Below are 25,179 nucleotides of genomic sequence, written 5' to 3'. Positions count from 1 at the left end.
TGCTCCGGTGTTGCACGGCCCGGAGAAGATGTGCTTTGGAGTGGCGTTTTGCTTGAGAAAATGTGTCTCAATTTGTAGTGTGTGAAGGATCGGGTTTTGTCACTTGCAGCGTTATTGCAGGATGGGTAGGTACGTGTATTTGCTTACGTGAAAGCATATTACACCGCTAGCTCGCGTATCAATATGAAGCTGTCATTCTGAAAGCAGAATCAGACGAGTGGTTGTGTGTAAATTAGTTTCCCGACAGTAACAGAAATGATGGCACGCGGATAATGTAGTCATGTATGGTATTCAATTTCAGAACGTTGTCATCAAACGCTGAAACCAGGTGGAAAAGGTTCGGTCTTTTACTCCTGCTTTCGGTAGAAATTTTGTAAAGATAACTCGGTACAATAGTCGTTCAGTAACTCATGTGACGACGGAGTGGCCTTATCAGTTATTTTCGGAAATATATTTTGTTTCCTCCTCGACATTAGATTGTTCTTCATACATTCCGATTATTGAGGTATTAGTTAAAAAACATTCTCTTTTCAGGTGATTTTATACTAAACTGAAATATTTAAATGTTTATTGTTTCGTTAGCAAACTTTCAGATTTACTTCGTACAATTATTTAAAAGAATGATCGAAAAGGGAAGATACATCTAGTAGTAACGCAAAAATTGTGATGTTTTGACTCCATCTCTCTCTATAATAACAAAAAGTAACGCTGATACGCTTAACCCCTCAATTGTTTATGGAACAGTTTGGTGAGCCACCCCCACCCCGCCCTGTCACAAAAAAGGACTTTTAACAAGGTTTGTCAAGCTAAAGGATCTCCTCGATATTTCTTGACGATCCGCCGTTATTTTAAACGATCGTATTTCAGTATTTTTTTTTTGTTTAATAAAACACACATAAATTTTGTTTTATTTATATGTATCTAAAATCATTTTTGAAATAAAAATTTATTAAAATTTTGTTTTCATTTCCACAACATAGCCGTGTTAAGGTCAGATCTGCTAGAAACATACTTTGCTTTAACAATCGCCCAGTTTCAGTTTTCTGATGGTTTTGCCACAAAAAACGTCCAGTTTTATCAATTGAAATTACAGATTAAATCCCCACAAAGAGGGTATTGTCCCATCTGTTATTTCGAATCATAAAACAAGTCTTGAAAACCTTCAATTGATGTATTCAATAAATAATATCATTTAAATAAATGTGCAACAAATATCTTAATTGAAAGTTAAAAATTAATTTAACTCTTCTAAAAATTTCTCTTGTACTCTTTGTTGTACTGTTTGTCAACAAACCCATTTCCATAACAGTACGATAAAGAACGTGATCGGCATTGAAATTCTTTTCATCTTTACTTTGTGTGTTTCACAAGTGGCTATCATTTTACTTACTACATTTGCATCTAACGTGCATCGTTTCAAAGTACACATTGAATGCACATCAGCTGCGAACTGAGTTAAGCTCTTCCATTGCCTAGAAACCGTTACAATTGGCTGCCTGTGAATGGTGCAGCAACAAGTACCGTACGGGAGAAATTGTCACACAGTACTGAAGAGAGCATTCTCAAGAATGTAGATCTGATTGAAGTGTGCAAATACTTCACTCCAATAGAACACTGGAGCAGCACACTTCAGATAAACGCATCCCCTCAACGGAAAATGGCTGGTAGGGATGGGGTCGGTAAGCGTTCATCAATTGTTAGTTTGCAGCGTAGATCTATTTCCGTGTCGTGTGCAAACTTCCGTCACTGAATCACTTCGATCGACTGTACACTGAGAATGCTCATTTCGACAAACGCAACTGTGTCTTTCGGTAACAGATGCACATAACGTTACCCTAGCACAGGAATGGAACCCCGAGCCGATGCTCGGAAACGGAAGTAAATTGTGTTGCTAACAGCACCGTACTATGATGGCCGGAAGCTCTACAGTATCGTGCTTTCAGCAACCACGACAGAACAGCCTTATGATGATTATTGGTGCTTTTGCGAAAGGGTTTTGCGGTTGGGTTTCAGCCGCCTGGCTGAGACACGAGACTGTGGGGGCCCCCGGTTCGGAAATAGGATTTCCTGTAGCAAAAACCAGCTACGAATAGCGCTCGCTTACATTTCCTACAATGGGTTGGGTCCTGTGAATAGATTTCGATAACGAAACATCATGAAGGCGGAATGGTCGTTTTATGAGTTTCCGACATGGTGAAGAAATATCACTCTTTGATTGGTACGTTACTACTGCTTGAGAGAACCCCCCGTTACTACTGCCTCGAAATGAGTACTACAGAAAATGCATCCCTAGTGCTTCACTTGAAGGGCTTCTCCGGATGTTAAAGGAAACTTTTGAGTTCAACTATTTATTGAAAAACTGTTTCGCCCAGAAAAGCATAAACGAACGGGTATATTCGAACGTAAAGCTTCTTCATAATCTGTCCAACAGTTTCAATTCACCGTTGTCCGTTGTCAATTAACCGGCCTTTAACCTCAATCAAAGCTATCTCAGGTGAAGACTTCGGACGGAAGGTTAAGACAAGGATGGTGATTATAAACTGTAATTAAAAAGTTTGCCGAGAAAAAGTTTTGCTTCCAGCCAATCAGATTTCCTTTTTTTGCTTGCTTTCAAACAAGTAAAAAGCAAGAAACGAAGTCCTGCGCGTGGAGGGACCAAGATTCGTCTTAAACGGGGAATGAAAAGAACTTTTTCCTGAAGAAAAACGTGGGCAAAAATAATCTACTAAAAGACACCGAGAAATGGTAAATTGAGGCACATTTTTCTAGTGACTGTGAGGGGCATATGATTATGCCTTAGTCGTTTTGCTTCTTGCTTCTCGTGAAACTAATCTATTAGATGACGCTTTCACTCAATATATCGAGCGGTATTTCGGATGGGATAGACACGACCCAGGTTCAACCGTGTGTGAAACTGTCAGCTGACCGGAACCGACCAGTGTAGTGTTGGAACTTTGTTCGACATCTTTACCATTTCTTATGTGCTCTTCTCTAACAGCTCTGTTTTCTCCTTGTTGCTTCCAAACTGTGGCTTGTATGATCTGTCATTTGATCATCGTGCGGTTTGTTCGCATCCGCTCGCAGCATGGTTACGGCCGGCCCAACCGCAGCGGCAGACAATTTAGAAGGTCAATACTAACTCAATTACGCTAATGGAAGAACAAATACGAGTGTCAAGGGAGGCGGGGCGGACTATTCGCTCAGCTCAGCCGATGTTGTAAGCCGAGGGCGGTTTATTTTCATCTTCCTGCCATTTCCATTGCAGCCATTTCTTTTTTCTGCCGCCATACCGTGAGCGTACGTACAGAAGCAATTGAAATTTCATAAATCTAACAGCCGATCTGTTGGCAGCCGGCCTCATGATTAACATCAATAATTCATTCTCCACAATCTTTCTTCCCTGTGGGAGAAAAGCACCGGGAGACCTTCATCCCGTATCACACGTAAGTATACGAAGAAAGTTGCTTTTGAAGCTAGTTTTGTAGATGTAGGTGATGCGTAGCGAATCGTGATCGTGTGAAACAGGGAGTTTATGGAAAGGATGCAATGATTTATACAGCAGCGACGATGTTTTCCAATCATGGCCACTTATCCTTCCACCTTAACCTTTAACATAGTGGCATTTGGATGATCACGTTTCTCGTATATGAGAGTGTTTTTATGTGTGTGTGTGGTGAAAAGGTACATCCGAATATTGGGAGCGTAGGTCAAGAATGATGTGATGTGATTTATGCTTGATGAAGAACAAGTCATAGAACTGGTTCACATTTTTATCTGCTTCAATACACACATTCATCAACAGCTTTGTCCTTGCCATTCATCGACGTCAGCAGAAATTAATCGTAATTTAAATTCTAGTTCCCATAACAATTCTGCAATCAACTGTAGACTTTCACTGTGTTGAAATGATATTCATTATCGTCATCTTCTTCACGTGCCTAACTATGCAATCATATCGTCCAGCGGGACCAAAGGCACAAAGCCACCGGAAGCATCGTACCATTGCGCACGGTTTCTATGAAATTATTCCACTTTGATTGCTTATCTAAGCATTTGTATGGGGCAAGCTGATTATTACTCATTTCTGTGGAAAGCTACATATAAAAAGCATTTTGTTTTGATTGCATTTAAAGTAACACGTCAATGACAATGAAATGTGATAGCATGATCTTGTGGTATGGATTTCATGGAAATTTAATTCAATGGTTCGTTAGCATGAGAGTAAATAACGCTTTATGTATGTTTAACAACATAATTGTATGTTTCCTTCAATATATGATATACTCTTCTCAGTGCCTTCAATATATGATATACTCTTCTCAGTGCCATGGAAATTTTAATTATTTAAAGGCTCATAATTTTCTCTATACTGGAATGTTCAATGCATGAAATTCATCCTATAATTGGTCGAGCTTCTTTGATTCAGTAAATCCTCTCGATTAAAACTTCGGCCACATCATAAGACTCATCAGAAAAATATAAATAGATGTAAAAAATATTAATAAGCAGTACAAAAAGCTTAAAGCATTTCATTATGTTTTGCGGCAATGAAACTGTTGTACAATCTATCAGAGTTTAGTGTTGTTTCATTCATTATTTTTGTTTTCTTTTCAAACTCTTTTGTTTTCTTTAATTTTTTTTATTAAACCACACATAAATTAAATAAAATTTTACTTATTTCCCATTTTCTACATCGATTCATTTATATTCTGTTCCATTTTTAAAGCTTAAATTTCTTTTGATAAAGCAATTTGAGCAGTTAAAGCAATACGGCCAGGCCGGTCTTTCATAAAATAAAAAAAGTAAAAATAAATATTCTTCTCTCTCTTCCCACCTAGTTTTTTTTAAATTTTAAGCGATGCACACATAAAATGAACGTATCATTAACATTCCACAAGCGGGTTCGGTTGCGTCTTCATCAGATTCTTTCGATTCACAATACAACAAAACAAGTGTTTTCCTTCTCCTAGGATCTGCAGAAGTGCTAGAAAAACCCGTAACCGATCCTTTTCTGGTTACGGTATGAAAAAACCTCCAACTTTAACAAAACGCAAAACCATTCCACCCGACACGGAGAGAATTGCTGCTTACTATTGGAAAATAATGAACGCCACGGTTGGAGTATTTCGGTCCGATTTGGAGGCGTTCCTTGTCTGGCAACAATTTCGCCTCTCCGTATCCTTCGCCGATGAAACATGCCGAGAATGTTGTACCATTCAACGCGTTAAAGAAGGCACAATTTTACCACCCACTTGATGTCATTTTTTGTGTCGAGCAAAGACACGCCGAGGAAGATAGGAAAATATGCGCTACGAAAATAAAAACATGGAAAAACAAACTAAAACGTTCATCCTTCAAGAAATGGTCCCGGGCACTGTTGAAGGGAAAAGCAAATTGTAAAGAATTTGGAATTCTTTGCACGGCAGGAAAATTTCAACACTGTAAAAAGTTGAACGTTCAACCTGAAATAGGGAATGGTACTCTTAAGAAGCTGCCATGCAAGCGCAAGCGGAACGCGATGAAAAGAAAACACATATTTTTTTCTAGTTTTTATTTGCTTTTTATTTGCAAAAGAAAAAATATATAAGCAAAAGAATCATTTCACATTTGCAGATATCCGGCCTACCTTTTCCCAATTCCGGAGATTGTAATTGATTAGAAGCATTACCGGAAGGCCTATTTCCTGCAGGAACACGTTGCTGATGGATTTCTGCGAAAAGGTACTCACAAATGGAGTCTGTTTTCGAGCCGAAAATTTTCTTTTCCTTCCGCTCATCAATTATCGGCAATCCATTTTATTTTATTTCACCATTCGTTTGCGCCACTTCTTCCGTCATCCATTCAGGCACTAATTTCGTACCATTTCAGCACAGTAATAAAGTGCACGATAAGTAACGCAGAGAGAGACAAAAAATACTCCCGCTAAAAATTCAATTTCAATTAGTGCTACATTAACATTCCCTGCCTGTTTCATTGTGCCTGCTTTACTTGCCTTCCTAGCGGTACCATTTTTGTGCAAACATTCCATTCACCATTTAACTCCATTAAAGTCAATCCCAAATGATCCACCCGCCGGGCCGGGATAGATGAGGCGACATTACGCGAATTAAGTCGAACCATCAGTGCGTCAATAATTGGTCGCAAACGCGTGGCGCCAATATTTGAACCGTTTTTGTGAGTAAAGTCCTCCCGCATCAAAGAACCAGCCCACCATAAATCACGCCCCGATAGATCGATCGCAAATCCAACCCCTCGATGGTACGTCTGTTGGCACATGTCGCATTTAACCGAATGTGCACATTGTGCGCATCGATGGCAGTGAATGCAAATAAATAATTTAATGCACGGCCAGTGAATTATAAGTGTCGCGTTTGAGTGTATGAGATTTTTATAGCCACTTCGTGCCGTGTGTGTTTTTCTGTGGTTGGTTTCGTTGGGCATCGTGATGATACGCACAAAGGGGATTAATTGCCGATCGATGACGATTGATGATGCCGGACCGGGGTGTGATCGACTGTTGGGATAATTTATGTCCTGCAATGGACGATGGGAATGTTACACGAAATGTGTGTAATGAATATATCATGACTGTCGATGAATGTTTGACAACGTTTTATTCGAGCTGATCGAATAGTTATAAAAATGTCTGATGGAACAGTTTTTTTTTAATAATTACATACTAGCTTAAATAAAACAAGTTTATGATATTTTTCATCAAAGCTTGGAGCTTTTAGTTTAGAATTCTTCTTCTTTCCAGGCCTGCTCACGGTCGAGCACGTCGCCAATCCGTTTAAAAGAAATTCGGTCCAGGGCTGTTTTCGATCTACGACAGGTTCGACACCACCTGATCCAGCGAACGAGCTAGCTGTGCTCCTCTACGTCTCGAGGCAGAAGGGTCGCTGACGAGCACCTTCCTGGTGGGGCATGAGTCCGGCATCCTCATCACGAGGACCAGCCATCTTATCCTTCCGGCTTTGACAACCGTCAGAATATCTGCACCGCCAAACAGCTCAACTAGCTCCTGGCTCATTCTCCTTCAATACAAGCCCTGATCGCACACACTAGAGATGAGAATAACAACTCTTTTTAGTGAATCAACTCAGAGTAAATGAGTCCATATTACGAGTCAGCTCGCTTAACGACTCATTTCCGAGACATAAAAAAACCTCGGCATAAATCTCCTAAGGCCTTAACTTTTTTTTGGGAAATTTAACAAAAAATTTTAAATTGATTTACTTTAATGCGAATTAGTTAAAGTTTCCTAAGGCTCATTTTTGCACAATGATTTGCCTATAACTCGGTCGGTATCCAACGGATCGCCAATCTTTAACCTGTGGTCGATAGATGGCACCAAAAGCTACATTTTCTTCTTGGACGGCCATGCCCTCAGATGTCTGTGCCAGAAGTTATGCGAGGAACCATGTTCCTTACCCTGTTTGAGAAAATGTAAAATTTTCCTCATTTTTGCACCAAATTTTGCCTATAAATCGGTCAGTATCCAACGGATCGCCAATCTTTAACCTGTGGTCGATAGATGGCACCAAAAGCTACATTTTCTTCTTGGACGGCCATGCCCTCAGATGTCTGTGCCAGAAGTTATGCGAGGAACCAAGTTCCTTACCCTGTTTGAGAAAATGTAAAATTTTCCTCATTTTTCTGCAGTTCAGCAAAATTTTTAAATGTGATATATTTTATTGCGAATTTGTTGCAATAAGTTTCTTTTCACTCAAATAATGCTTTAAATTAAAAAAAGAATAAAAAATCAGAAAAAAATTTCAAAAAAATTTCTCACTCGAAAATTTTATAAGGGGTACCCCTTACGTTTTTTTGAGAAATTTTGCAAAAAAACTAAAATTGATTTATTTTAATGCCAATTGGTTGCAATGTGTTTCTTTTCACTCAAGTAATGCTTTAAATAAAAAAAAGAGTAAAAAATAATAAAAAAAATTCAAAAAATTCAAAAAAATGAATATTTACTAAGGCTCATTTTTGCACAATGATTTGCCTATAACTCGGTCGGTATCCAACGGATCGCCAATCTTTAACCTGTGGTCGATAGATGGCACCTATGGCTACATTTTCTTCCTGGACGGCCATGCCCTCAGATGTCTGTGCCAGAAGTTATGCGAGGAACCAAGTTCCTTACCCTGTTTGAGAAAATGTAAAATTTTCCTCATTTTTGCACCAAATTTTGCCTATAAATCGGTCAGTATCCAACGGATCGCCAATCTTTAACCTGTGGTCGATAGATGGCACCAATGGCTACATTTTCTTCTTGGACGGCCATGCCCTCAGATGTCTGTGCCAGAAGTTATGCGAGGAACCAAGTTCCTTACCCTGTTTGAGAAAATGTAAAATTTTCCTCATTTTTCTGCAATTCAGCAAAATTTTTAAATGTGATATATTTTATTGCGAATTTGTTGCAATAAGTTTCTTTTCACTTAAATAATGTTTTAAATTAAAAAAAGAATAAAAAATTAGAAAAAAATTTCAAAAAAATTTTTCACTCGAAAATTTCATAAGGGGTACCCCTTACGTTTTTTTTGAGAAATTTTGCAAAAAAACTAAAATTGATTTATTTTAATGCCAATTGGTTGCAATGTGTTTCTTTTCACTCAAGTAATGCTTTAAATAAAAAAAAAGTAAAAAATAATAAAAAAAATTCAAAAAATTCAAAAAAATGAATATTTACCAAGGCTCATTTTTGCACAATGATTTGCCTATAACTCGGTCGGTATCCAACGGATCGCCAATCTTTAACCTGTGGTCGATAGATGGCACCAATGGCTACATTTTCTTCTTGGACGGCCATGCCCTCAGATGTTTGTGCCAGAAGTTATGCGAGGAACCAAGTTCCTTACCCTGTTTGAGAAAATGTAAAATTTTCCTCATTTTTCTGCAGTTCAGCAAAATTTTAAATGTGATATATTTTATTGCGAATTTGTTGCAATAAGTTTCTTTTCACTCAAATAATGCTTTAAATTAAAAAAAGAATAAAAAATCAGAAAAAAATTTCAAAAAAATTTTTCACTCGAAAATTTCATAAGGGGTACCCCTTACGTTTTTTTGAGAAATTTTGCAAAAAAACTAAAATTGATTTATTTTAATGCCAATTGGTTGCAATGTGTTTCTTTTCACTCAAGTAATGCTTTAAATAAAAAAAAGAGTAAAAAATAATAAAAAAAATTCAAAAAATTCAAAAAAATGAAAATTTACTAAGGCTCATTTTTGCACAATGTTTTGCCTATAACTCGGTCGGTATCCAACGGATCGCCAATCTTTAACCTGTGGTCGATAGATGGCACCTATGGCTACATTTTCTTCCTGGACGGCCATGTCCTCAGATGTCTGCGCCAGAAGTTATGCGAGGAACCAAGTTCCTTACCCTGTTTGAGAAAATGTAAAATTTTCCTCATTTTTGCACCAAATTTTGCCTATAACTCGGTCGGTATCCAACGGATCGCCAATCTTTAACCTGTGGTCGATAGATGGCACCAATGGCTACATTTTCTTCTTGGACGGCCATGCCTTCAGATGTTTGTGCCAGAAGTTATGCGAGGAACCAAGTTCCTTACCCTGTTTGAGAAAATGTAAAATTTTCCTCATTTTTCTGCAATTCAGCAAAATTTTTAAATGTGATATATTTTATTGCGAATTTGTTGCAATAAGTTTCTTTTCACTCAAATAATGCTTTAAATTAAAAAAAGAATAAAAAATCAGAAAAAAATTTCAACAAAAATTTTCCACTCGAAAATTTCATAAGGGGTACCCCTTACGTTTTTTTTGAGAAATTTTGCAAAAAAAACTAAAATTGATTTATTTTAATGCCAATTGGTTGCAATGTGTTTCTTTTCACTCAAGTAATGCTTTAAATAAAAAAAAGAGTTAAAAATAATAAAAAAATTCAAAAAATTCAAAAAAATGAAAATTTACTAAGGCTCATTTTTGCACCATGTTGTTCCTATAACTCGGTCAGTATCCAACGGATCGCCAATCTTTAACCTGTGGTCGATAGATGGCACCTATGGCTACAATTTCTTTCTGGACGGCCATGCCCTCAGATGTCTGCGCCAGAAGTTATGCGAGGAAAAAAGTTCCTTACCCTGTTTGAGAAAATGTAAAATTTTCCTCATTTTTGCACCAAATTTTGCCTATAACTCGGTCGGTATCCAACGGATCGCCAATCTTTAACCTGTGGTCGATAGATGGCACCAATGGCTACATTTTCTTCCTGGACAGCCATGCCCTCAGATGTCTGTGCCAGAAGTTATGCGAGGAACCAAGTTCCTTACCCTGTTTGAGAAAATGTAAAATTTTCCTCATTTTTGCACCAAATTGTGCCTATAAATCGGTCAGTATCCAACGGATCGCCAATCTTTAACCTGTGGTCGATAGATGGCACCAAAAGCTACATTTTCTTCTTGGACGGCCATGCCCTCAGATGTCTGTGCCAGAAGTTATGCGAGGAACCAAGTTCCTTACCCTGTTTGAGAAAATGTAAAATTTTCCTCATTTTTCTGCAGTTCAGCAAAATTTTAAATGTGATATATTTTATTGCGAATTTGTTGCAATAAGTTTCTTTTCACTCAAATAATGCTTTAAATTAAAAAAAGAATAAAAAATCAGAAAAAAATTTCAAAAAAAATTTTCACTCAAAAATTTCATAAGGGGTACCCCTTACGTTTTTTTTTGAGAAATTTTGCAAAAAAACTAAAATTGATTTATTTTAATGCCAATTGGTTGCAATGTGTTTCTTTTCACTCAAGTAATGCTTTAAATAAAAAAAAGAGTAAAAAATAATAAAAAATATTCAAAAAATTCAAAAAAATGAAAATTTACTAAGGCTCATTTTTGCACAATGTTTTGCCTATAACTCGGTCAGTATCCAACGGATCGCCAATCTTTAACCTGTGGTCGATAGATGGCACCTATGGCTACATTTTCTTCCTGGACGGCCATGTCCTCAGATGTCTGCGCCAGAAGTTATGCGAGGAACCAAGTTCCTTACCCTGTTTGAGAAAATGTTAAATTTTCCTCATTTTTGCACCAAATTTTGCCTATAACTCGCTCGGTATCAAACAGATCGCCAATCTTTAAGCCGTGGTCGATAGATGGCACCAATGGCTACATTTTCTTCCTGGACGGCCATGCCCTCAGATGTCTGTGCCAGAAGTTATGCGAGGAACCAAGTTCCTTACCCTGTTTGAGAAAATGTAAAATTTTCCTCATTTTTGCGCCAAATTTTGCCTATAACTCGGTCGGTATCCAACGGATCGCCAATCTTTAACCTGTGGTCGATAGATGGCACCAATGGCTACATTTTCTTCCTGGACGGCCATGCCTTCAGATGTCTGTGCCAGAAGTTATGCGAGGAACCAAGTTCCTTACCCTGTTTGAGAAAATGTAAAATTTTTCTCATTTTTCTGCAATTTATGGTTTGATGGTTTGATACTTTTTTAAAATTCTTTTTGTAGTTATTATTAACATTTATCTTGAATGCCTTGTGGTAATTTTAGCGCAAATGAAATTTTGAGAAAAAAAATACAATGTATTTAAATGCTTAATACGTCATATATTCAGTTTATTGACTATTTATTTTTATCCTTCCCGATAAACCACCATTAATTGTAATGAGTCTAATCTGCATTTCCCTGCAACAAGTAAAATAACTCAACAATGTGTTCCGTACCGCGTGTGACATTGTGTACCGGTTGGTAAAAATGTAGGACAACAAAAATAGACATATTGTGTAAGCAGTTCATGCTCTTCCTGGAAACACAGCTTTGCAAAAAGCGTGGTTTCAATTTAACGTCCTCACTGCACGCACTTCCGCCCGATCGGTACGATTCTTGCTTGACATAAATGCGTCACACTAACGAGACGGTGCTAAATTGTAGCATTTGTGTGACTTCATGCTTCAACCAGCCGAAACAGCATAATTTGTGTGGTGATGAATTCTTAATTGTTGTCGTGTAAAATGCGAAATGCGGCAGCGAGCACAATGATTGCATCTGCAAATTGGATTGCAATTGTTACTGCTGCGAAGCGTTAGAACAGTAGTGGAATAATGTGTTCTCTTTAGGACATTTTTTCCCTATTCCTTTAAATAGAAATCATCTCGAAAGCGTACATTGGAAGAACAGCACTGTCCCATTTAATTCGCTATGAACTGCTTATTGTGACATTGTACTGCGAAAGTGTGTCAGTTTGTGTCATAGATTTATTGTGGCTTAATTCATTTAGCACAATTGAGAAGGGTACGACTAGCAAAACCGACTAATATGAGGCATTGTACACAACAGGAGGGGGAGCACAAGCACATAATTCCGAATGTTCCCGCTCTAACTGAGCTTGTTAATCATTTCGGTGCGAAGCTGGGTTGGATTCCAAATCTAGCATAAAACCTTCGTCCGAAACATGTCAGTTAGTTGCAGAAATTTAGAAATTATTTCAGTGGAAAAATGGCAAAATGTTTGTTCGAACAAAACCAAACCAAAGTGGTAAACCGTCGGGTAGCAAACACTCAACCAATATTCACCCATTATGCAGGGATATTTAGCAATAATGCTATTTATTCACCAATGAACCTTTTCCCCCGTGGCTAAACTTTATCCGCGCAGCTCACTTTTCCCTTTTTCTCCCCTTGTGCAAATGTAATAGAAACCTCCCATGGCATTGTTTGCAGAATGAAATAATTAAATTATTTACAAAACCATCTCGAGGGGACATCCCGAGCAAATGCATTTACCTTTGCGGGGCTGACCATTGCAGGTGTTCATGTTACGTTACAGTGTGCGCAACAAGCACTTGCGCTCGAGGTCGATTAGAGCGATACGGATTAAAGGTTGGCACCCACTTTTGTGTATGCAACGGCGTTTTAATTGCATCCTGGCACGGTTTGCTTCGGTTTGCATTTTGGTTTTAGCACATGAACATTAGTGGGTTAGGATGCGTTGCAACGCTTGCAGGAGAACTTAACGATGATTCTGTAATGTGAAATAATGGAAAGCAGTGCTTTTTCCTTGACCTGGAAAACTATATATCAGTATGTTTATAGCATAATTTTCTAATCAAGAAAACGTGCAAATTGTGTAACGTATTAGTTTGGGTTTTGTGGACATTACAAAATGTTATTCGTTTGAAGTTATTACGTTAGAATCACCTTTTACATATATCAATTCTGGATTTCAGGATTTTTGTGGTGTTTGCAATGATGTACCTTTAGGAAAATCCCAATTTTTCTGGAATTTATTTTCTGAGTTTTTACTGGGTTTTTATCAATTTCGTTTATATCCATCGAAATATTAAATTATTCAATTAAATATTAAATCTTTTCACTTAAATTGCACTAAAGCATAACAACAACAAAAATTCGAGAAAAGCATATCCAGGTCAACCGAAACTTGATTGGTATTTTCTGTACTTGCTTTTGACCGACTATTTTGACCAAGAATTTTCATTAAAAATTTTCCACAAAATGAAAAACAACATGTTTGGTATAGCACCGGGTGTATGTGAAGGATATACACCGTAATTGAAATACTTCAAATATTTGAAACTATTCTCAAGTTTTTTTTAATTTAGACTTCAAATCACATCTTTTTAAGAAAAACATCCACTTTTGCTTATTTCTACTCAAAGCTGCAAATTAAAACAAAAAACTGAAAACACTCTATCGATCAATTCAATGTTTGCAGTTGCCTGTAACCAGCACACGGTTCTGATTACCATTGCAAAATATTCCATTTCCATCCATACACACACAAATGTGTCAGATGTTGGAATGCTGAGTAGCTGATTCGATCCGTACCTGTTCCATTCTAATCCAAGTCAGAATCAAACGGCAACGACAAACATCTTCCTTACCTATGAGAATCCATCCCGGCAACTTGACACACACTGTCCCGGGTCTTTTATGTTTTGCAAGTGAACTTTACTACTGCACTGCAAAGAAAATCGATCGTCTTCCACACACTACTTTGTGTGTCTCATTTTCGCAGCAAAACCCACCATATGCAACGCCAACTCACCTAGTTCTCGTTCTTGTTTCCCCATTCACCGAAACTAATTCTTCCCTTTTTATGCAATACCATCGCTGTCGGAAGTCTCAAACCGTCAAACCGGGACGGGAGTTCTTGTGCGAACGGCACTGGAACGGTTACAAAGATGAAGAAAACCAAACATGTGTCGCACACGGTCACAGTGATGCGCGCGTCTGATGTGCCACGGTATCCCCGCGTGACAGTACCTGTCGCGGCATGCAAAGTGGTTCGTTTGTCAATGTAAGCCAACGTCAGGGAGCTACTAACGACTTACAAATATACCCGGGGTGGCTCCGTTCCAAGCGCGAACAGACAAACAGCACAAGGAAGACGTGGCGTGTGTCAAACCGCGTGACAAGTAACACGCCCCACACTCACGACGTGTTGCTTTGCTGGTCGGAATATTCACATCGCGTTGGGTTTATGTGCAAAAAAGGTGAAGGATTTTCAATTTTCCTTTCGAACTGAAATGGAAACTGATGAGCGGGCAGGTAAGTGATGTTAATGAAACGAAATGAAGAAAAATGTTCCGGAACAGCGGCCTCGTTTGTTGCATCTAGGCATCCGGATCTTTTCCCCTTTTGGAGATACTTTGATCTCCGGAGTGCTTTTAAAGTAAGTTCTAAATTAAAGATCACTTTGGTACTAACTTCTAACTAAGGTCATTGTAGTGCATAATACAGCGAAAACGCTACAGTACAAAAACCGAGCTAGCAGTACGTATCATTGAAGCTTTAATTGAGGATAAGATTTTAACACATGATACGCGTAAGGCATGTCTGCAAATTAGAACATTGCTTCAAGGATACTCCTACTGAGTGCTAGTTTCAGTTAAAAAGCTTCACCGAATGGTATGGGTTTAATTAAAAATAAACCCTTATCGTGTCCCGTTCGTTACACTTCTCAAAATCAAGGACTAGCCAATGAAGCGTTACCAAAGATACGTACAATGGCTAAAGTAAAAACCCAGGTCGGTAAGTGGAGGACAAACAATAATTTGCTGAACTCTCTCACTGAGCTCGCCCGTATCCTTCCGTCGACGGGAACGACCAGAATCAGAGCCCCCGCAACCACATTTGATGAAAGAGCATTTCATTCAAGATGTGCGAACATAAAAGTGCATTCCTACCCTGGGCTCTTTGTGTTTATGTGGTGACTCCCACCGGTCACAAAGTAAACGACAACGTTTAACGGTTTCGTCGTCTTCATATCCACATTCAGCTTGAATTCTTCTTCACACAAAGGGAATGGTGACTACGTCGACTAAACCTTCTTGCAACTACCTGGGCGTAGACGTAGAATTCCTACTGACACACACACACAACAGTCCTTGCCTTCTGGAGCTTCCAAGTTGTTTATGGTTTGCGGGTATTTGTTAGCCCTGTATGCCATGCCAACCAATGTATGCCATGCCAATGTGCTGGTCGGGGACGAAAGACAAATTCCTTGGGGGAAACAACTTGCAAATAATAGTGGCACTCGTGGCTTTATCCGATAAAGCCGACGATTCGGTGCGGTTTGCACTTGTGGAGCTGCATTTAGCCAAGAGTTCCAACGTCTTTCAAACGGTCAATCTAATGCTATGGGGGTGTCCTATAACGTATATAGCCTTTAAGCTACCTTGTGCAAACGAACAACTCGAGGAGTGGCAATTGTTGGTTGGCTTTTTTTTACGTATTCTTTAGGTCAGTTTGACTTTATTTCCCCTACCAGGCAAAGATTCACACAGGTGTGGGTTTATGGGTTTTCCGGGAATAAACTGATCTGAACAGGTCGGAAGTCGAAGCAATCCCAAAACAGCACCCACTGTAATAGTTTCCGGCGAATTTGAGTAATCCTTTCTGCTGTTTGTGAGAGTGTTTGAAGACACCGTGTGATCTCTTTTGCCCGAGAGTGCTGCTTGTTTGATGCTTGTTTATCTTGGTATCACTCCAAATCCCACTTCAAAGCTACACGTGCAGGTTTGGAAAAAGAGGAAAGTAAACCAGAAAGGACGCCTCTAGCAAACACGCAGAAGTGACTTTGATATTCATGCTCATGCAACTGAAGCATCGACCGTACGTCCTTCTTTATTAAGTAAATATCCAAAGTGAACAATGGAATCGACTATTTTCTGAAGGTGGATGGCCTGGAGCACTCAGTCTTTTGAGGTGCTTTTTCTTCATGCGTGTTAAACAACGAATAAATTAAAAAATGCTTAATAGTTTTCATCAAAGAATCAAAAGATATAACGCCTCTGACATATAACGGTCTAACGTGGGACCGATCTCATCGGACGAGCAGTCAACAAATCCATCTTCACAAACGATGGATCGTGGTTATAGCTTCTGTGTTTTGGTGAAGCTGACCACCGCGAAAGCGTCTCGTGGCATGGCACGAGTTCCAGCAGTGGTAAAACGCAAAACCAGATAAGAAAGTGCGCTTATAAATAATGCGCGATGTCCCGCGCTTGACAAGCTTGTTTATATCATTTTGATTCAATTTAGCCGTCTACACGAGGGGTGATGTATGCTCGTTGCGCCGTGGGACCTTTCACTGACAAGGCTAGGAAGTGCAGAAGGTCATTCGCATTGAGGTTGAGAATGGTTGGAATAAAATTCCCGCACGGTTCCGCCGCAGAAGCTGTAGCGCCAACACTATTTATCTTGCTGCTTTTATACGGATTGAATTTATGTTTTTTTTCTCACCCAGAGTTTTTGATGAGCATGGTTTAACACTTTAAATATATAAAACTAGATAATGAAAAAGAATGTTATTATGGCTTACATGTTCGGTGCTATAAATTTAATAAATTGAACAATGATTCTTATTGAAATTATTTGGTTGTATTGTCTGCTGTTGCTGCAGGCGTTCGGAGCCAGGTTTCTGATATATTTACTTCTGTATCTAGTCTCCTGTTCTTCAACTGCTTTAAAATTTTTGACTTTAGACGAACTTATAGACCAAAACATATATTCCAACAATATATTGGAGAAACTTCGTCAATCTGTTTGACGAAAAGAAGAAATAACAATTATTTCGTTATCAATCTTTGCTCTATAAATCATCTTGTATCAACATGGCGGTTACGTTTATCAAGAGCTTGTAGAATTAATTTATTTAAAATTCATGGGAATATTTTTATCAATAATGATGAATAAATTATCAGAATTTCCTACTTTTTCATAACTACTTCCTACTTTTAATAACTATCATAAGTTCCTGCACTGTATCCCTATGAGAGGAGCGATATTTCACTAAAAACCTTAACTCCTTTCTGACCAGTTCTTTTTATTACCCTTTGCTGTTTTAAAATTCTTAATTTGGAGGACTCTACAGTGTACAAATAATTATGGTGTTAAAGCTCAGCATTTATTACCACTTGGGGATAAAAAGTTCTTTCAAAGCTGTAATAAATAACTATAAAAGTAACTGCTCTAAAGATTTAATTTAAGTTTTACCCTTCTATTCAATATTTTTATGTTTACTTTCACTTTCAGGCTTCCAACTTTGCAGTCAAGGTTCAAGGCTCTTAACATAATTATTCAAGTTAATGTGACATTTCAGAACATTTCTTTTTTAAGAGCTTTTAAATTGAAATACTTAAGAAATGGAGCGTCTATATATTTTTTACTAATTTCTTATACTCAAGAAACGCTCCAATTTGTCATACTTGTTTGCTCCACCGGAAAGAATTAATCAGTCAAATGAAGTAGAAACTTTCAAAGCAACAAAAAAAAACTCCACAAAAGCAATAAATCTTCCAAACTGTGTCGATTGTAGCACCAAATCAAGAATCATGCCTTGTTCACTAAGCCATGCATGTTGCTATTCCTTCTTTATGACCACACCATTAACACCAATTTCCTCTTCCACTTGATTTACTACACATTTGCACAGCTGCACTTTTATTCGCACGATCCAAAAGTGGTACCAAAGCGTTCCAATCAAATCGGTTGCCTTCTATTTACCACCCTGCAGCGGTTCTTATCCGTTTCCCGTATTGCACTACGAAAGGAATGACTTTTGCAGCACCCCGAAAAGCCCATAAATCTGACAACAATTTAAACAAAGTTGCTCTGACCATTTCGTCCCCGTCGGGGGCGAAGGTTCATGCTTTTCCATTCCGGAAGCATTCCGCTAGCCCGTACCGAATGTGTGGGATCTTCTAGCCACTCCACGTGTTTCGTACGTACAGTTTGCGTGTTGCATACTGTTTTGGGGTGGTGGTGCGAGTCGTGCACTATCAATCGACCAATAATTTATTAATTGGCGCAAAGCAACGTATGATTGGATCAATTTGTAATATCAGCCACGCTTCGCAAAGTTTAGTGGAGCACCGTTTATGCGCTCGCTCCCCCTACCGCCAACGGAGATCACATCAACAAGTTAATTAAAACTTGTCCTACGATCGCCGTGTTCGTGTGCGGTTCCATTCATCATGCACACACGTCGGTTTTTGCGGTGCAGTTGCAGCATTTTGTTGGCATGGCGTGCGTTGCGCTAGCGTGCCCGTTTGGGATTTCGCATCCATTCACAGTTCCACAGCTCTTGTATCCTCCCTTCCTTCCTTTTCGCACTCTTTTGGCTCCTTTAGCAGGCGTGTCCGGTGGGAGATAATCTGATTTATGCCGTGGTGTAACGGAAAGGTTTTGCTGTTAAGTGCACCTGCTGAGCTTGCAGTAAAACGGGAGCATATGTGGTGCTGCCCAAGGAAGCAGACCAGCGCTTAAGGGCATGATCTTAAGACAGTGCTTCGGACTGCGGTTGGTGTACCGTCATCACCGGGAAAGTAGTTCCCGGCTACCTGTGCCGACGTACTCGACGGTGCATTGGAATGGACGTGTTAAGGCCGATATAGGGTGCCTGGGTTGGCAATTAGAGTGGGTTTGATCAGGACAGGAAACAGAATAATTACATACCATTTTGATAGCGATCTGGTCGATAGCAACGGAAGACCAATTGGATTGTTCTGAAAGGAAACAGAGAGCATTTGTTGATTATCGATCTATCTGACGTTTTCATTTGAAACAAATAGTTTTGCAATGGATTCCAAGAATATACAATTTGATTTTAATTACTATCCAATAATTGTTTCATCTGTACATTGATACGTACCAGATGGAGTTTTGGGTTTTATTTGAAATTTAAGTTACCTTTTGTCATTTTATATATTCTTTTTTAAATCCAATTTTAAGTAATTTCAGGAAAATATAATTTTAACATTTGAATAACTTTTATAGTTTAAAAAAATTGTTATAACAATACTAAATATTTGTCTGATTTTGTTAAAATAATTTGGGCAAGCTATGAACTTTGTAAATCTTTGGCTAATTTCAAAAATCAAAACAAACAAATTTCTAATTTATTTTTATTCTTTTCTTGACATTTGCATTGATTTGACTGTTCACCTAGAAGCATGCTTTTCTGCAATTTAAATAAACGGGCATCAAAGGAAAGGAATGTTTTACCTTCTTTAGCAGCAATTCAATAAATTAGGAGTATTAACAGTTTTAGTCCACAATCGTACTTGATACCACTTTACTAATCAAATTAATCAGTGCTTCGTTTAACTCTCGTTTAGTACAATTCTAACGCTTGGGTAACACTTCTTCTACGACATTCTCACTTTATCACACTTAAGAAGTGGAGTATATGAGGATGCTTGAAGGAGCATCACATTATTCGATTAAATTAACCTTTCGAGAGAGCAATACAGTCTCGAGTCTCGAGTCACACCGCGTGTAACTGAGTTGCTTAGACACGCGTTTCAATTGGCGGAACAATTGGATACAAACGGGCCTTACCCGCTGTACTTTCGTTGATTCACTCGAGAAATGGTTACTGTTTGTATCGTGTGAATCGTTGCACAGAGTGCCATCGTAAGACGTGGTCATTTTCCATGTAGCCCATAGCGTTATGAATAATTAAATTAAAAAAGTTTTTGGGCCCTAATGGCCATGCTTTAAATCAAGATAAATGCTTTCTAGGCAAGTTCCTGGGAAGTCAAATCAACTGCCTGTGACAGATTGTAACTTTGCAAACTATATTTCCTTCCGAGTAAGCCAATCAACTACGAGCCATACAGGAGACTTGCATGATACCCAATACCCGAAAAGTGCTTGCGAAAAACTTTCTCAAACTGTCTTAAGTTAGTCAAAAATTCTTCTCACGAATTGTGCTTCGGACAATACCGTAGTGTTCTAACACATTTTGCCCTTCATTTGATTGTCCATCTTTAGCCCAAACTTTTCGACCGTGTACTTTTGTTTTGCGTTCCAGCAGCAATCGTTCCAGGGAAAAAACGTAAAGTCTGGTCGGAAAATCATTAATAATTCATCCATCATAGCGAAAAGCAGACGACGGTGAACGACCGGTCGAAGAAGATCGACCCATAGCAAAGTTGGCAACTTAATAAATCTGTTGACATCACGTTTGCCGCCTGTCGAATCACCGCTTTCCGGTAGCGTTTGCAATTTTGTCGGCTCAAAAAAAAAATATACCCACATCGGTCTTTAGGAGTAACTAAAATAAAACAAAACAAAAAATCATAATATGAAAAAAAGAAAGCGACCAGTGGCATCTATTTTAGGAATTATTTAAATCAACTTGACCGAAACTGGAATTTCCGTGGGAAGAGAAGAACGAAATTGTACGAGGGGAAGGAAAATAAACGAGAAAATTGCTCATCTTTTTTTTTTGGTTGAGGCGGAAAAAAGCGGTACAAAACATTCGAACGTAATTTGGCCTTCACCGGAATGCCAGATGAGTCACTAATGGCCAGCACGGGTCAGCTGGTACGAGTGCAAAGAAATCATCCCCGGTAGGAAATGACGATCAATTTGCAACTTTATTGACCGTAGCGCAACGGAAATAATCGCAGCATAAAGCCGGGAGATCATTGGAAGAATTTATAATTTCAGAAATGTGTTTTTTGGAGCATCTTTTTTTTTTGTTGGAAATAATCAAATCTCCAGTGATATGTTTATGTGCCGGATTGCTCAATTACTGCTCATTGAGGCTTGATACGAACGATCCATAGGAGTTTTAGTAATGTTACGCCTGCATCGTGTTTCTTTAATTCTATTTAGATACGAAACATAAACAAACATACAGATGAACATGTTTACAAAACACATTTGATGCGTTGGGGATAATTGCAAAATGGTGTTGTTTTTTTTATCTTCATACATTGTACTAAAGGCCAATCAAAGCTGACGGTACTTGTCGAGAATGTAAATATTTAATCAACTTCATTCAAATCGAACGTGTGGCGTTAATTTGTTCACGATCGATTTCATAGCGACCTTCAAAAAGGCAAATAACCACAGACAGATACACATACAGACACACACACACACATACACAGTTGATCCACCCTCCAACACCGGTAGATTAATTGGTATCGAATCACAAGATGGCTAAAGCGAAAGATTTTCCTTTAATCTCTTCCATTAATCAGATTCTAGTTCCAGTCAGGCTAACCGACAACAACATCCACCATCCCTTATAAAAGGGTTGATTGAGAAAGTTTTCCATAGCTAATTGATTGAGTTTTCAAAGGGCGTCCCGAGTTGCTTTTCCCCAGTTTCCAATTTCACCCATGGACCCATGAAGCACAAATTGGGGGTGAGAGAGCGCATGAATGTTCCGGTGTTGTTTAGATTGTCCATTTTCACAATTTGCCGCATAACTTTGCATCGATTCAGATTGGATTTTTGGGGAATGAAAGGGCAATCCCTCGTTCCATTAGTTCGGTGTTAAGGTTTGGGGATTTGATTGCTCTTTGTCCCTTTTTCCCTGTTTCGAAAGCGTTAACTCGATGAACAACTATGATCGAACGATGGAACAGTGAACAGATTGATGCTAAATTTGTGTTGCATATTTAAGCGTTTGGAGTGTTATCGTGTCATGTTTTGGGCTTAAGATTGCCGGGGAGAATGAGATGTTGTTGAATATTTTACATGATTGTCGATGATATCGAGCTTTCGAATCAATTTTACTGTTTAACACCATTGCTAGAGTAAGTAAAACATTTTTAATTATTTTTTTTGCTGATGTTAGCAATCCAGACTTAAGATATTTATTAAATATATCTAATGCCAATTAATTATTAAATCAGTAAAAAAACGAATGATTTATATTTCTATTATTTTCCTCAAATATTTTCGCTATATTAAGCTGATATTAATGTGTTTGACATATGCTTAAAAATAATTTAATTAAATATGTTTTTAACTGGTATGGTTAAAATTGCATAATGCAACTTCAGTAGAGAAAATATTTGAAATAATCGTAAATTACGTAAATGTGCTTTTATCTAAAAAGTTTACACATATGCTCATCATTTAACAGCAAATTTCCGTGACTTTTTGACTAAGAATCTGTTTTTTAATCCAATAATTTTGATCCCAAATTCTGTTAACAAAGGACTAAAGGATAATTGTACAATTTATACCAATATCATGAGTAGAGCTTTAGTTATACGATAATATACTTTTCTCAAATTATGAAATATGAATTGTAACTCTAAAAAAAGTGATACCATTAACCGGAAAAACCTTTTAGTTGCAAGAAGGTAAGTAAATTAATAAAAATAGGGGTGCAATTCTCACAAATCACCATAACAGGATTTTATTCATTCACTCATACAAAACTTTCACCGTTGTTTGGTATGAAAACAAATTGCAAAAGTTGCGATGCATCCCGAATAATAAGTCAAAAGCTGAACCAGCACAACCGCACAAATCATTGGAAACCGTGCCAGAGTTGCATTTGATTTCTACCTTGCATTTTTCTCTACCAATCATTAGCTCCTCGTGCTCGTTTCGTCCGTTCCTTGTTTCCATTATGTTCTTTGGTAGGTAACTTCTTGTTAGCAGCAACACTTCAACACTCGAACCCATTCAAAGCATTGTTTGCGGTTGTAGTACCGCATTGCACACACACACACACACCATTTAACTTTCAACAAATTTCTTCCACATGCATCCAAGGACTTCTTGGCGCACCTTTAACACAGGTGTACACGGTCTACGAGCGGCGAAATGGTAACGGAAAGTTTTCACCGAAGGAAAACTTGTTAGCAGTCCAGTTAAACAGCACTCACCTTTTGCACGGAGTCTGCTCCATTCACTCCATTCACTGCTCGTGTGTTGCTGAGGTGATGAAGATGGGTTTGAAATTTGTTGCGATCGTGCCGGCGACTGTGAACGGAAAAGTTTTAACTATGCCTGAGAAGGACCGTTCTACCTTCGGCAGCATGTTTTTGGCGTCGAGTTTCTAGTAGCTACTCGACATGCAGCCAGAAATGCAGTTTTCCAGAGGGATGGTTACGAGTAGGAAAATTTGTACCCTTTTAATGCCTTTGATATTTGAGCGGGCTGGTGGTTGCCTTGTCGACCCATCCTTGGTACGGCAGGTACGAAGTTATGAAGCATTTTACTAAGACGCTCAATTCGTATAATCGAGAGTAATGATTGATGTGCCTTGTTGCCATTGTTCCGTACGGTGTAAGAGCACGCACAACACGAACCACTTGATGCTACTGTTATAAATTTTAATTAAATCCCATCCATGCATAAGGAAACCATTTTCATGATGCTACCGAAGCAGATGGTGGAAATTGTGCAGGGAAATTCTCCCAATTTGGAGTACACATTGTTTTAATAATTAAATAATACGCTTTCAAAAGACTGTTGGACAAATTATTGTGAGCTTGCGGAACAGTTTCAGCAAACAAGGTAGATCAGTTTATTGGGGGATCACTTAATAAGGATGAAAGCTTTGTAAAATGCTTCCATCCTCCTGGGCATGATGGCACGAAGTTGGTCTCGAACCCTTGCCCATAATCCTTTACCAATTTATTTCCTCAACTCGTTACACAACGAACACAGAACAAAAAGGGATCTTTATCCTTTTTTTACATAACACCATCAAGTCGACAGGACCAAACTGGACTAATCCGGCTGCTAATGAAGAACCGACTCAACCTTCAGTTTGCGAATGGTTAGCATCTACCGAATCCACTTAAAAGCAGAAACGATGAAAGACAGTGTGGAGTGAAAGAACCGAGTCCCCTATCTTCCCAACATCCTAACCAACCCAAAAAAAAGCCGGACCTTCTCATCACACTGCGACACTTGCTGTACATTCGTAGCATCGCAAGCAAAGGAAGTGCAGAAATGATTCACCATGTAAACGGTGGTGCGCGAAACTGGCTCAACCCAAAAAGATGGATGAGGATGGCCATTAAATTAGGGATACCACGGGGTGACAAAGTGATATCCTCTTCTTGTGGACGATGTAACCGTGAAGCAGTTTGGAACTCCTGGGGACGGGGTGTCATCCCAACCCCTAGCTGACACAAATTTGAAACGTCACACTTTCCACATGTCCACTCGGGTCTCCGGGTAGCGTCCGACATTGGCATTGAATTACTATGAAGGATGTTGTGTTTGCGGAGTGAGAACGACGACGATCTCTCACACCGAGAGCGACGAATATCAACGAGAAGTGAAATTGAAGGCTACTATCGGATCATTAATCTTGCTCCGGTCGGTGGATTACTTGGGGGTTTGGGGATCTTCCCCACATATGCCACGGTGTGGTTTCTCTCTTGTGGTTGCTCTGCAAAGCGTTCTACCCAGCATTCATGCTCGATCATTTCGGTGTCACTTCTGGTTGCGTTTTTTATCTCTTCTTCGTTGCATCGCCTGGCCAATTAGTTAATTTGTGACATGATGCGGTTCTCGTGATGCCACCGACCGGCTATTACGTGACGTGCGGCGATACCGTCCGGATGGCGTTGAAACTGTACGGCGACAATCATCGTCTGGCAATGTCTGGACGGTGATGATTAATAACGCAAAGTAATTGTGTGATGATAGACGGGGAAAATACACTCCACACACACGCGTTTTAGTGCAAAAATATGCTCCCCATACGAGGAGCGAGAGGTTAAAGTATCAAACCGATCACTGACTGTAGACAAGTACGTCCGTATTGATCCACTCCGTACGTCCGTCCTTTTTTGCATCAAGAAATTACTACAATGTACTGTGACCGGGGGGCGGGACCGAGCGATTAAATGTTGTCGTGAAGTGAGGTTATCCCTCGGTCAGGCAATTGGGATGCAAATTTACTGCAACGTGATCCC

General features: G+C 38.9%; 1 protein-coding gene across 1 annotated transcript in view; it reads right to left on the bottom strand.

The window, feature by feature from the left end:
• Positions 1-66: 66 nt before the first annotated feature.
• Positions 67-25,179, bottom strand: part of LOC125761350 (DENN domain-containing protein 1A-like) — a 102,191-nt gene continuing 77,078 nt past the window's right edge. The window contains exons 9-10 of the mRNA XM_049422395.1: positions 18,944-18,993; positions 67-197 (exon numbers count right to left, since the gene is read on the bottom strand). Coding sequence (XP_049278352.1) covers position 197; positions 18,944-18,993 — 51 coding nt within the window. The 3' untranslated portion in view covers positions 67-196. The remainder of the gene's footprint in view (positions 198-18,943; positions 18,994-25,179) is intronic.

Source organism: Anopheles funestus, chromosome 2RL, assembly GCF_943734845.2.
Source record: "Anopheles funestus chromosome 2RL, idAnoFuneDA-416_04, whole genome shotgun sequence".
Classification (NCBI taxonomy): Eukaryota; Metazoa; Arthropoda; class Insecta; order Diptera; family Culicidae; genus Anopheles; species Anopheles funestus.
Note: the sequence above shows the minus strand (reverse complement) of the source record. Positions and strands in the feature narration are given on the sequence as shown.